Genomic DNA, 14,491 nt, shown 5'->3' on the forward strand with positions numbered 1-14,491 from the left:
TCTGTTTTGGTTCAATATTGTTTATTGGAGCTAGGCGATACAGCTGTAAACGTGACAAATGTAGCTCACGCACAGATGTCCTAGCGCCTTTGAGGACAGTAGTGAGCAGACTGAGATGTAAGCACACAAACAGGGCGTCTATTTTATTTCTTTACTAGCTGTGGCTTTACAGCACACTACTTCCTCTATCCCCACAAGGCTCTCTCAGGATCACAAATCATTGGGTTTTACATTAGTTTCATGTAGATGTGCCACAATGTATGGCACTGTTTCCAGACTGTCCATTACCTTCAGTCTTGAGACAGTTATTGAAGCAGTTCAGAACACAGCTGAAATTGTTTGCATTTTGTTTCTGCCCTTAGCGTACACAAGCAATCTTTACCACGTTCCCATACTGTATGTATACTGTATTGTAATTCAAATAACTAAACAGACGCTTCACAGAATGTCAGAACTCCACCCACGATAAACAATCTCCATAATCCTTTGGGGAATGAAGAGATTATTTTAAGGAAAGAATAGACCAATTCCATCAATTTCTAGAATACAATGTGTTTTTTTTTTTTTTTAGAGGGTGCAATGCAGCATAAGGATGACCTTTTAATATTCTGTCCACCTCTGGTACTAATCATTTGCCCCCACACAGCTGAAGCAAACAGATCTATGCTGTTGAGGCCCCCTCAGTTGCTCTCAGAGTGCTTGTGCACAGCTGCAATAAAGGCCCCCACATGCTCGGGATCCATGTCTGGATATAAGCCATGGCCCAAGTTTGCGATGTATCCACGACGACCAAACCCTTCTATCATCTTCTTCACGGTCTCCTCAATGTCTTCCTGCAGGCACAGAAGTTGGAGTACATCAGCTCGTGCAAAATGAGTCATTCATTAAACATTGCAATTCCAGAAAACCCCTTCCCTTCAATGGGCTGGAAGGTGTTATGGGATAGAAACACTTGGAGGGATATTGGGCAATATTTACTAGCAGCCCCACTTTGGTGGAATGATGCAGCTAACAAATACCATGCAAGCAGAAGAAACAAAGCTACCCATTACTACTCTGTACTTTATGTTCTGAAAGCTACCCCATAACAATGGCAGCACCATTCAAGGTCTTATGTTATATTTGCAGCAGCTCTAATATACCATTGTTGTGAAAGTTAATTAACAATAGTTTAGGTTTAAAAGGATATATACCAAGTTCAACCTTTGAATAGATCACAGCAAGTGAGGTGGCTCTTATGCCTGGAACGCCAATCTACTTCACCACCTGCTTGTCTGGTACTTTTTCCATAAGCCCAACTGCCCTTTATGTTGAATGTTATACTATTGTTCTCCCTTGTACTGAAATAAATGGAACTGGACTATGAATAAGAGATCTTACCTTGCTGGCATACAATGCGCAGGGGTCCATGTTGCCCTGCAGTGTCACTCGTTTCCCTGTTTTCTCCCTGGGGAGAGTAGAAACAATTTCATCTCTCCCTTTTCTCCAAATCAGACAACTTCACAATTACAAGATGGCACAGGGAGATTATGGAGCCAACGCCAGAACTTTAAATTGGCTCTCAGCTGCTGCCACAGATCATAAAGGAAATCGTTTGGTGCAATAATAATTTGCTATAATAAATATTTTTGTAAGGGTCAGTGCTGTAATTTTATGTTGGGTTGATCATTTTCATTACATTCAATGCCGTTAATCAGTTATTAAACATTGAGCCAGATTTAGTAAACGGCAGTACAGACCATGCCTTTCAAATTATTGTAGCTGTCTGGCAGAAGCCACACCATTACATTTACTAAGCATCAGACAGCATATTGGAAAATGCATATCCATTGCTGGATTGCATCATTCAGCTGCCATACGTCTGAAATACCTTCCACACTACCTGCTTCAAATAGGTGCTCTGAAAGAATTAGGCTGCCTTACAGCTGCATTAACACCTTAGAATTAATAAGCCAATGTATGCCATGTCTATATTTATATAGGCAACTGATCTTCATGATATTTAATGTGTTGCTTAACTGAAAAAAAATTGTCATTTTTGTATTTTACATACAATAAAGGGGCCGATTTGGCCTCTCGTCCAAAATAATCTATTAGAATTCATGGGGAATTTTGTCTGACAGCCTGATCGGCAGCTTTAGTACATAGACTGACCTTAAATGTGCAATAACCCATGTCCCGCTCTATCTGCTCACCTCGCGTCCTGCGGGCGGATACTCCAGTCTAACCCCACCACCTCGTAGCCTGAGAGGGAGAGATCCTCCAGTGCGTAGTGAGCATCCTTAGCAAAGACAATCTGTAATAAAGAGAACACTGAAAACCTCTCCGCAGGGCCTCTCTGCTAATCCCCAGCCTTCACTGACCAATCACAACTGGAATAGGTTTCTAATCTCAATTGAAGGCCACATAGCAGTTTCCCGCAGAGGGGGCTGTGTCTTTCCTTCCCTGTGCTGAAATGTTATTTCAATCTATCTCGCTGTCTTGCATACACAGAGCAAACCCTGCTCCTATGCGCTTTAAAAAAAAACTCCCATTTATAAACGCACTAACATATTTTGTAAGGCAGTATACAAGTTGGAGGATGAAAAACAATAAAATATCAAACATTAACATACATTGTTACAGTAGGTAAGGAAGGCCCAGCCCCACGGAGCTTACATTCTATAAAGGAAGGTAAGAGGAACAAGGTGCAGGGGGGAGGAGGGGAACTGTTACTGTATATTACATTTTTAGTGGACCACACCTTCTCCATTCAGGTTCATAAGAAATCCCAGGCCTCAACACAGACTAACATATTTATAATTAAACCCCCTTCTCTGCCAGAAGTGGCATCCAATGGAGTTGCTCTGAAGTGTGTGGCTGGCACTTCTGGCAGCAAATATGTCACAGAGCCATTTTAATTATCTATAAAGTGCTACATCCAAATTAAAAATAATGTTTCTAGTAGGATGCCTCTCGTGACCTTACCATAGGCACTTGCTCCAGTCCCTCTGCTTTCAGTTTGTCCTTCACCCTCCTGGAGATGTCTCGGAGATATGGGAGAGAAAAGTCAGCGAACTGCTGGGGCCCGAGGCAGCCGGCATGGGACTCGAAAACCTGCAGAGCCTGCAACGCAAACATAAACCATCTGAGCTGAGTCTCTCTTCTCTCAGGCTGCCTGGAGCAGGTGCTGCTATTATCCGATTCATTGTTACATGCGCCTGCAGCACAAGGAGGGGGGTCTGAGTGCTAATAGGTCACCGATCTGACCATACCTGTGCTCCTGCGGCCACCTGTCCCACCAGATAGTCCACAATGACATCAGTGAGTTGTTGCAGCAGCTGGTGGCTAGCAGAGGGGTGCTGGTACAGCCAGCGCTTTGCTTTGGACATGGTGTTAGAGCCACCTCCCTCTATCATATATGTCATCAGAGTCCACTGCAGGAAGAAAGAGTCAATGTCAGCAAAGAGGATGGGGTGAGTGTATATGAATAGAAGCCAATGCTGCAGGTAGCAAGTTGGTGTAATGGTCTGGTGGTAAGAACATACAGTTTGGAACCACAATCACCACTTGGTAATGACACTGATCCAAAGTCCTGGAGGTGTTGGAACAGGAGATTGTAAGCAATAATTAATCGTGTCTGTACTATTATACCGTCATGCATTCACAACACTATATATACATTGTTGTTATTAAGACACTGTTCTAGTTCCTTCAGGAACCTATATAACCTTCTGCCTCCTTATATATCATCTATAAGAGCTCACTGCAGTCCAACTTGGGCCTTCCTGTCTGCTGGAGGAGTCTCTGAGACAGTGTGCTGAGCAATGCACACCGGCAATACCTTATTAGAATACAGACACCCCCCTTCTGTGGCGCCACTCACCGGGGCCCCGGTAAAACCGATCAGAGGAACTTTCCCTGCTATCTTATGACGTGTCAGCGTGATGGCACGAAACACGTAATCCAACTCCTGTGACACATCCACCGTGTGTCTGAGCTTGTGCAGGTCCTGTGGGGTCTGCAGAGGTTCTGGGAACACAGGTCCCCTCCCTGACTCCATCCGCACATCCATCCCCAGCGCCTACAAGAAATAATATCACATTTAGCTGCTGATTGGGTTAGAGATGGCCGACTTCCATCATATATTCACAAATTGATCTCAAAGGATCAAAAGAAGACCCTCCAAAAATGCACTCTATGATATTATAAGTGTACTGATATATAATACAGCCAATATACAGCTGTATTATATATCAGTACACTTATAATATCATAGAGTGCATTTTTGGAGGGTCTTCTTTTGATCCTTTGGGATCAATTTGTGAATATATGCGGTTTTCCTCTATTGCACCATGACTACAATTCACTAAACAAATTTAATAGGAGAGCAGAATAGAACATAATTTTTGCGACTTCCATTATACCCTTCTAAAGGAGAGGTGTGCAGCTATACATTCTAATAACGCAAACACATGCACAAGGATATATGAAGTGAATGAGTGTACACTAAACAGGACTACATTGTTAGTCTTTCCAGCGTACGGACTGAAGGCCATAGACTAATTAACAGACTCACCCATTGCCTGTTGTATTAATGTCAGAACATTATATCAATTAAGTAAACCATATAAAGCAGTATTTAATGAACTAAAAATAGGACTATATGTAAGGGCAAGGCACACACGCATTGAGAGGAGTACGTACAGTCACAGCTTTCTTACTCTTTCGGGAAGTTCATTCCGTTCACATGAATTACTGGACACGGTCACTGCTTTATCTAGATCTTCCCTGACAGTCAGACACCCACAGGTGTGCAAACATGATGATAATCACACTTCAGTTGTGTTTCCCCCACTCACAATGTTTGTAACTTAGATACTTCGCAGCTGGTGAAAATTCATTACATACTTATGTATATAGTGAAAAGATATAGCAACCTTGCTGGCTTCAACATGAAGATAATAATTATGAGTACAGATTGCAAAACGTCTCTTCTTCCTATGACACTTGAAGAAGAGGAAGTTAGCAGTGTAAGATCCAGGTAGAAGTATAAAACTAATTATTCCCAAGCAACAGCATGTGTATATTTGGATGGATATTTACTGTGTTTATAGATTACATGTATACGTACAGGAGCTCTTAGGAGCAATGTATAACTGTTCCTGGTGGGACTACTATGTAACATCCTTCTGCTTTATAGAACATGAAATCTGGAAGTCGGCTCCCGCTTACCTGTGGAATAACCAGGATGTCGGAGAAGATGATAGCAGCGTCCAGAGGAAACCTTCGCAGTGGCTGCAGATATAGAGGGAAGTCAATGCGTGAGGTCCAATGTTAACCTCTTCACTGCCAAGTCCTGACCACTCATTACCCGCATGCCCTCACCCCCCCCCCCCCCCCCTTCATCACCTGTAGGGTGAGTTCACAGCAGATCTCAGGACTCCGGCAGGATGCAAAGAAATCCTGTCCGGCACGGGTCTCCCGAAACTCTGCAAGAAATGAGGGGTTAGGAGAACACTTTCAAAGTGATGCCACAAGGGGGCAGCAGTATATGCAATATATAAACTATAGATTATGAAATGGATGTTAATACTTTGGAAGCTTTATTTTGACTTGCAAGCAACGTAGTTCAAATGTCTGGTAGCTGTACTGGTGCTGCAGAAATGTAGATCCGTTGTACGTTGTGATACTTTTCAGGGATTCAATATACACTATAATTTCATGTAGGAATAACCCAATGTTGGTCCCCTAAAAGGTATCACACCCCACGACAAGTCTGATTTACAAGCAGGAAACATTTAAGGATACAGAGCGCACGATTTTATGACATTAAAAGAGAGAAGGGATTTTATGGCTGTGCACTGGTACGATTTTTTGTACTATTAAAATTTGTCACACCCCCCCCAAAAAAAACATTATAGGAAGTATGAAGGTTAAAATGACTATTTAGTAAAGCTGATTGGGTAGCAATGCACTCACCTGGGAGATACCGGCCAGCCTGCCTCATGCACCATACGGGAACATGCCTGCACTCCTCCCCGCGGGCAGCACGCAGGAAGGTGTCATTCTGCAGAGCCGGGAACCCCTCGGCGCTGAGGATAGAGACAGCGGAGACTTTGTGATCCTCCTGTAACCGCACCATTACACATCAACCCTTTCTCTGCCAGAGGGGCCTGACAATTAATGACAATGCTACAGTCTCTAGAACCTAGACTCCAGCTCCGAACTTATTTTACTGTTAACACCTTTGCTTCCAGAGGGGCCTGCCACAGAATTGCTCTGCAGGATCATCTTGCAAAAGATGTTGTTAAGCAGGACTCCTCGCATGACTCAAACCACAGCCCCTCCCTGGGTGTGCGGAGTTAGACCCTATTCCCATATCTTGGTTTTGCAGATACATCCCCTTTAAAAGTTCCTGTGAAGGAGGCTGGGCTGAGAAGACACAGATGCGAGCACATTCCACTTTACACATGGTGATAAGAGTCACTGCACTGACATTACCAAGTGTCTTATTTTATATATTCCAAAGCAGCCATTTGGGCTGAAATGCCCCATCAATTTTAATAGGGATTTTTGCAGAAGATAGCCCAAACAGGTCGGCATAAATAGAATTACCCGCTAAGGGATACGGGGATTGTAAGATTTTCCGGCTGGCATTCACCCCATTACGTTTAGAATGAATAATTTCTTCCATTACATTAGTTTGATTTTTTTATACAAAATGTATCCTTACAATTATAACAAATGACACCTGCTATTATCTATATATATTGCATGTTGTATGTTCAAAAGTGCATTTAAGAAGAACGTAGAATAAAAATAATATTCCCTGCATTTTAATTCTCTTTCCTGTGAACCAAGAGCTATTGGTTTGTCAAATGACACTTTCACAGCTATTATATGTACTGTATTCCCTTCAAAGGCAATTGTTTAATTACCGATGCTATAAAGACCTTCAAAAATTGCTTCTCAATGCATTGCAGCTCTTCTGACCATGAAGGGTTTAGGAAGTGCAATAAGTGATATACAGGCCCCTACTGAAAAAACTGTGCATTATTCAAATGAACACGACTAATCTTCTCCAGCGCTGGGAAGTGGCTACACAGCACCTTTAATACGAGCCACTGTGTTACAAGCAGAAAGGTTAATGTCCTGAATATTACTTGTGTTTGTGTGTCTTGTTCTCTTACTTACTGAATACACGAGCATTAACAATACAGGCAATCATGTTTGTGGACAGAATAATACGGTCTGTCACTTTAAAATGACAATGCGTTATGTAATGTAGCTATTGCTCTTATGAAATTAATGTGACAACACAGTAACTGTTCCTTCGGTCATAGTGCATTTATATAAATATTTCTTACAAAGTAGGACCACACACACATTTCTTACTGTATATCCTTTTTATATTCTGTAATTACAGAGTATCTTAGACTATTATACAAGACCAAAATATGCTGTACTACTTAGATAACAGTACATGCAAGAGGTTTATTTCACCAGTTATATGATCTGAAGCTTCAGTAGCTGCTGATAAGCTGGGAAACAGAAGCCACAGTACAATTACTACACTGCACACTTTGGAAAGCTCTCTTAATATAGTACATTATAACAACTCTTAATTATGGAGAATGCCTATCATCACTTTAATGTGAAGTAAATATTCCTTCAGAGATTCTTTCAATTCAATGCCTCTGCAGAAGAGGACAGGGTAAGCAATCTGCTGACACCACAACACACACGGTTATCTTGCATATATAGTACAGCAACAATGGCAACGAATAATCTGAACCGAATTTCACTCAGAATCAAAAATTGTATGTATATGTTTATTTATATCGCTGAATTAAACAATTAATCTTAACCCATTCCTGGCCACATAGATGGGTGCAAAGCAGGTGGGGTTTGGTAAACAGCAAGGCACTCCTTCCCGATAACTACAATATAGGAGCCTATTTAGAATGTAAGCCCGTTGGGGGCAGGAACTGTTGCCCTGCAATATTTAGTGTAATACAGTATCCACTTATCCCTGTGTGTAGAATGCCTTCCCTTGTACAATACCTCAGCAGAGCACAGCACACAAGGTGGATGCTACATTAACCCCCACCCCCCTTCACTGGTAGAGGTGCCTACACCGCATTGCCAAACTGCAAAAGGGATTTATATCAAGGCCATACAAGACCTGCCACATGTGGCACCCGGAAAAAAATCATTAGATGTCATGTGAGTGCAATGGGGTCATAATCCTCTCAGCAATGAATGGGTTAACAAGAAGGATCCATTATTAAAGCTGCCCCCTTCCCAGGCACATATAATTCCCCGGGTAATACTCACAGCGAGTGCTGGGACTGATCCATGCTGCTTCCTGTCAGTAAGTGTCAGCTCCCCCCTCCTATCCTCACACACTCTCCTATCCCCTAACTTGTCACGCCTCCTCCAGGGCGCAGCCATCTTGGCCGCTATTACGCAGCCAGTGAGATACTGATCTTTTAGCCACACACCCCTGCGACATCACCACGGTGATTTACGGCCCAGGCAGCATTCCTTTCCATTGGACATCGGATTACGCAGCCAGCCAATCCGTAGCGTGGCTACATCTCCCTTGGTAACGAGGTCTACGCATAGGCCCCGCCTGCTGGTGTTATGTTACCGTATTCCGTGTAATATCCGAGACATTGCAAGCCCCTGAATTGTATTGAGAACTAGTTCCAGAGGATCAAAGTCAAATGGAAAAGCAATACTAGAGCAGAGAGTATGTGAGGAGGAGGCCCAAGGAAACCTCAAGCAACAACATAATAAACACAGATAATTAAAAGGGTTTAGTAAAGATAGTGTTAGGCTGGGGTCATGCGCAGACCGCGCGCTGAGCGAACAGACTGCCTTAAGGCAGTGTTCGCGTCCATGTGGCGTACGGGTGCGCGTGGAAGCGGGAGGGGCCGCGTGTTGTGCAAGAAATCAGTTCAAACTGATTTCTTTGCGCTTCAGGCCGGTCACGTGAGCGGTTTGCCCAATGAGGGCCAACCAGCTCCGTGATGTCACTGGCACGCCCCTAGACGTCCACGGACGGCGCGCGTACCATGGCCGAACACGCTCCCGCTTCAAGCAGGTGATGGTCACGGCCGCGCACGCCTCCGCACGGGCGAAAATTATTAAGTGTGAGTTTGAGTCATTATGTAAGGTATTTTTTACACTTGTAACTGAAAAATATAACAAATGCAAAACCAAGGCGCAGAGCAGCACCCCATTTATCAAAGGACAACATAGATTTAAACTGGAATAAATGAATGTGCTTCAGCATTGTGTTTTATTAATTAATAAAATCATGGTTTTTAGTAGCTGGACTTCAAGGCTCTCCCCACCCCTCAACAGGTCAGGTTTTCAGGATATCCCTGCTTCAGCACAGGTGGCTCAATCAGAGGCTCAGTCTTGGACAGAGCCACCTGTGCTGAAGCTGGGCTAGTCTGAAAGCTTGACCTGTTGGGGGGGAAGCTGGAGGACTGGAGTTGGCCACCCCTTATCTAGATCATGGTATTGTCCCAAACAAGCAGATGCTGGGGAGTCACTCTACCCACAATCACCTATTGATCTGGGCTGTGGAAAGAGCACGACCCTACAGAATTATCTGGGACTTTTTTTTTGCATTTGTATAATGTTTCAATCAAAAAGACACAAAGCAAGAAAAAGTACAACAAAACACGTTTAATGTTGTATATATCATTAGCGTATCAGGACATCATTGTAAACTCTCAGAGAAAAAAGTCAAAGCAGCTTTAAAACATAGTGGCAATGCTCCTGGTTTAGATCTACATTTATTAAACGCTCTTTTGACTGTATAAGTAGAAGAATTTCATCAACATTTATGCTCTCAAAACAGATTTAAAAAATACAATTTTATAAATACATTTTTGTAAAAAGAAAGTGAAATGCGTAAAAAAAAAAGTAGTGGTATTCTGTGTGTAGAAATAAGAGATATTGGTTCTCTGTATCCCCTAATACCATCACCCTTTGATCACTGGAGTACAGTGCCCAGTGTTGAAGCCTAAAGTATAATTAAGGCTGAGTACAGTACAGGGCAACGGAAGTGTCCCAAACTGCACATGCCACCCAGCGGTCTCCCGCTGTCCCCCGGAGCACACAGCCAGCGATGTACCTCTGTCCCCAGGAACACCCAGGCCAGACAGCGGTCTCTCTCTCTCTCTGTCCCTCAGAGCACAGCCTAGGGTTGCCAGGTTTCCTGTATTTGGACACTCTATCCAGTATAAAATGAGAGGTAATACTGGGCCTGTATGTGTCCGGTATTACTTCTCAGGACATAGTGACCTGCCGGCTTGGGGGGCTGTTGGATTTACCCGAGCAGGGCTGTTACTAGGGGGCTTGGCAGCATCCTCCATCCTGGGTAATGCAGCCAATCAGGAGGTGGTTTCAGGAACATGAGGGGTGGGGGATCAGCCAAGGAGAGGAGGAAACAGCATGGAGTGGAGAGAATTTTTAGAGAAGCCACCTGGCAACCCTAAGCCAGCCAGCGATGTCCGTCTATCCCCCGGAGCACCCAGCCCAGCCTGTGGTCTCTGTCCCCCAGAACACCCATCGGGGTCTCTCTCTCCCCCGGAGCACCGCGCCCAGCCAGCGAACCCCCTCTGTCTCCCGGAGAGCTCAGCCCAGTCAGCGGTCTTCCTCTTACTCAGGAGAGATGTGATTGATGATTAGTGGGCTGCGTTCCCAGTATGTTTCACCCTGATAACCCCCCCCCCCCCCTCCCTCCCATATCACTCACATCAGAGCCAGGCAGCTGGGTGGGACAGTGAACCAGTGAACGGCTGGGGATTTAACCCTTTCTCTGCGAGAAGGGCCTGCAACGTACCATGGGTTACATTTTTTATTTTTTTAAACGGTTAATTTTCTTCGGGGAAACATTTTTTCTTTACTTTGTAACCCTATCAGTGCCAGGGATTGAAGCAACCCAAATGGGTCTAAACAGCTGTTGATATTCCTGTGGAAACATTTAGTTTAATTTCAACTATGGCTTTGTCATGGGCAGAGTACTATATTTTCAAGCCACCCCAATCATGTTGATTGAATGGGGTGACCACCCCCTTGCTGGCAGAGTAGTTCCCAGCGGTATACTGTACTTTTTATTTGCATTGCTGAACGGAGTAGGTTAGACAAGATTAGGCGTCACATTTGTAGTGAGCAGTGGTTGGAATGCTTTTAATATCAGATTAATTTGACCCAAGATTGATTTAATTTTTCTTACAAATAAACTGTATTAGACCTGTATTTTTATGGAATCCGTGCCCTGGAGGAGTTAGGTTACCTTTGGAAAATTCTATCTGCTTGCCCTAAAAGTGCTTGAGGTGCCTGCAATGTAGTTTAGTGGCTATGGCCTCGGGCATGCGCTGACCCGTGCTGAGGCGCGCTGCTGCTCGGCACTGAGCCCCTGCAGCCGCAATGAGAGCGGCTTTAGCAGGGGCTCGCGCACGCTTGCGGAAGCGTGTGTCTCACCGAGTCTTCAGATTTTCCTGCTTGCCGGAGTGCAGGGCCGGTCACGTGAGCGGTTCGCCCAATGAGGGCGAACCAGCTCCGTGACGTCACTGGCCCGCCCCCAGACCCACCCCGACACGCCCACGGACAGCGCGCTGTGTAAGGCCAGGGAAAGCACCGCTTTCCCTGAGCCTCGGCGCGCCTCCGCACTCGGCAAACAACTATGTCCCAGGCCTAAGGCTAGCCTCGTGGCTACAGGAGGGGCCTGCTGCAGCCAATGCACTATTGTGCAATATGTCGCATACTTTTCTAGCAGTGATAGGGTTGATGACTGGCAGTGAATATTAGGTTAAAGTCTGAGTTGAAGTCAAGTTTCAAAGTATGTGAGCTACATATTAGATAATTAGATTGTAACTTCTTCGGAGCAGGGATTCCTCTTCATAAATGTCACTTTTATGTCTGAAATACTTATTCCCATGATCTGTTATTTGTATTATTTGTTATTTATATGATTGTCACGTGTATTACTGCAGTGAAGCGCTATGTACATTAATGGTGCTATATAAATAAAGACATACATACATAATAGTACTAATTGATGTAGCCAGGTCCCCCCGGTGTAATTATGTCTTCCCCTTACCTCCGCTGACATAGGGGGTGATGCGGGAAGCGCGGGGTTGCTGCTGGGGCGAGCGCATTGCCGGAGGCTCCGGCGGCTGCCTCTGCAGGGCGCCGCCATGTTAGGTTGCGCGCGCACTCACGGAGGCTCGCTCATGCGCAGACATTCGCGGCGGCCATGACAGTCGCGCATGCACAGTGATGTTGGCGCACGCGGCTGCAATAGTAGAAGGCTCAGTGGGGAACTACAACTCCCATACTGCATAGGGAGATGGTACCCTGTAATCCACGACAGCCAATGACACTGCAGTTTCCCCTGGAAGGGGAAGGGAGATATATTCGCGCACTGGGAGTGCAGAGGTCAGTCAAGATCTGGACAGAGAAGGTGCAGGTAGGGTCCAGGGAGCAGTGCTCCTTTGGACTAGGCCAGAATTGAATTGACCCCAAAGGTCCCAAATAGTTCCCTGAGTCCCAGTAGTCACTGTGAGCATTGTGTGCTGTAGGGAAAGGCCTCAGATAGGGACCTTTTCACTGTAGTAATAGTGTGAAATAAGCTAGAGGCCATTGCCTGATGTGAAGTGCAGCCTGTTGCAGGGGAGCCTACCCAGACTCCTTGATAGAGACTATTTACAGGGGTACACTCCAATGGGAAGCCCTCCAGAGGCATCCGCCTAAGGATCCACCTGGAAGAGCTTTAAGAGCTTGTTAACACATCTTTAAAGCACAGCATGGGAATCAGATGCAAAGCCAGAGAACCATTCACAGACATGTTTCAACCTTAATGGGTATCACCATTAAGATTGAAACATGTCTATGAATGGTTACTCTGGCTTTGCATCTTTCTCTGATATATATATATCTTCACACACATTTCAGAAATTCATTCTGGGATTCAACTTTGACATCTGAACAAATACTGATATTCACAAATTGTGGATATATAAATATTAAAAACTTATGGGGGAAATGAGATGAACGTAAGATATATAATGTAGTTCATGTAATTAAATATAGGATATAATGTAAGATCTGGAATGAATACAAGATATGGACCCACATTTATTAATTCTTCTGCCATAAACACCTTCCAGACCATTCAGATATTCTTCTATATCCTACATTATAACGTATACACATTCCACCCCCTACATTATAACGTACAGTATACACATTCCATCCCTTACATTATAACGTACAGTATACACATTCCATCCCCTACATTATAACTCAGTGTACACATTCCATCCCCTACACTATAACTCACAGTGTACACATTCCATCCCCTACATTATAACTCAGTGTACACATTCCATCCCCTACATTATAACTCACAGTGTACACATTCCATCCCCTACATTGTAACCTACAGTATACACATTCCATCCCCTACATTATAACCTACAGTATACACATTCCATCCCCTACATTATAACGTACAGTATACACATTCCATCCCCTACATTATAACCTACAGTATACACATTCCATCCCCTACATTATATCTCAGTGTACACACTACATCCCCTACATTATAACGTACAGTGTACACATTCCATCCCCTACATTATAACGTACAGTATACACATTCCATCCCCTACATTATAACGTACAGTATACACATTCCATCCCCTACATTATAACGTATAGTATACACATTCCATCCCCTACATTATAACGCACAGTGTACACATTCCATCCCCTACATTATAACGCAGTGTACACATTCCATCCCCTACATTATAACGCAGTGTACACATTCCATCCCCTACATTATAACGTATAGTATACACATTCCATCCCCTACATTATAACGTACAGTATACACATTCCATCCCCTACATTATAACGCACAGTGTACACATTCCATCCCCTACATTATAACGCAGTGTACACATTCCATCCCCTACATTATAACGCAGTGTACACATTCCATCCCCTACATTATAACGCAGTGTACACATTCCATCCCCTACATTATAACGTATAGTATACACATTCCATCCCCTACATTATAACGTACAGTATACACATTCCATCCCCTACATTATAACGCAGTGTACACATTCCATCCCCTACATTATAACGCAGTGTACACATTCCATCCCCTACATTATAACTCAGTATACACATTCCATCCCCTACATTATAACGTACAGTGTACACATTCCATCCCCTACATTATAACGCAGTGTACACATTCCATCCCCTACATTATAACGTACAGTATACACATTCCATCCCCTACATTATAACGCACAGTATACACATTCCATCCCCTACATTATATGTTTACGGTTATTACATTTTTACATTATGGGCCATATTTACGAATGGTGGGCAAAACAAGTTCTATTTTTATTTACCAAATTACTTAGAATATTTATCCAATTTCCTATGTTCGTTCATT

General features: G+C 43.8%; 1 protein-coding gene across 1 annotated transcript; it reads right to left on the reverse strand.

Annotated features, from left to right (window-relative positions):
• On the reverse strand, positions 1 to 8,469 carry UROD (uroporphyrinogen decarboxylase). Its single transcript, XM_075616158.1, has 10 exons — positions 8,320 to 8,469; positions 5,962 to 6,074; positions 5,392 to 5,471; positions 5,215 to 5,277; positions 3,866 to 4,063; positions 3,255 to 3,416; positions 2,968 to 3,105; positions 2,196 to 2,296; positions 1,381 to 1,447; positions 1 to 833 (listed from the first exon to the last, which is right to left on the reverse strand). The coding sequence occupies exons 1-10, from the start codon at positions 8,340 to 8,342 to the stop codon at positions 681 to 683; spliced, it is 1,098 nt and encodes a 365-aa protein (XP_075472273.1). The 5' UTR covers positions 8,343 to 8,469; the 3' UTR covers positions 1 to 680.
• Between the last annotated feature and the right edge of the window lie 6,022 nt (positions 8,470 to 14,491).

This window comes from Ascaphus truei, chromosome 10, assembly GCF_040206685.1.
Source record: "Ascaphus truei isolate aAscTru1 chromosome 10, aAscTru1.hap1, whole genome shotgun sequence".
NCBI lineage: Eukaryota > Metazoa > Chordata > Amphibia > Anura > Ascaphidae > Ascaphus > Ascaphus truei.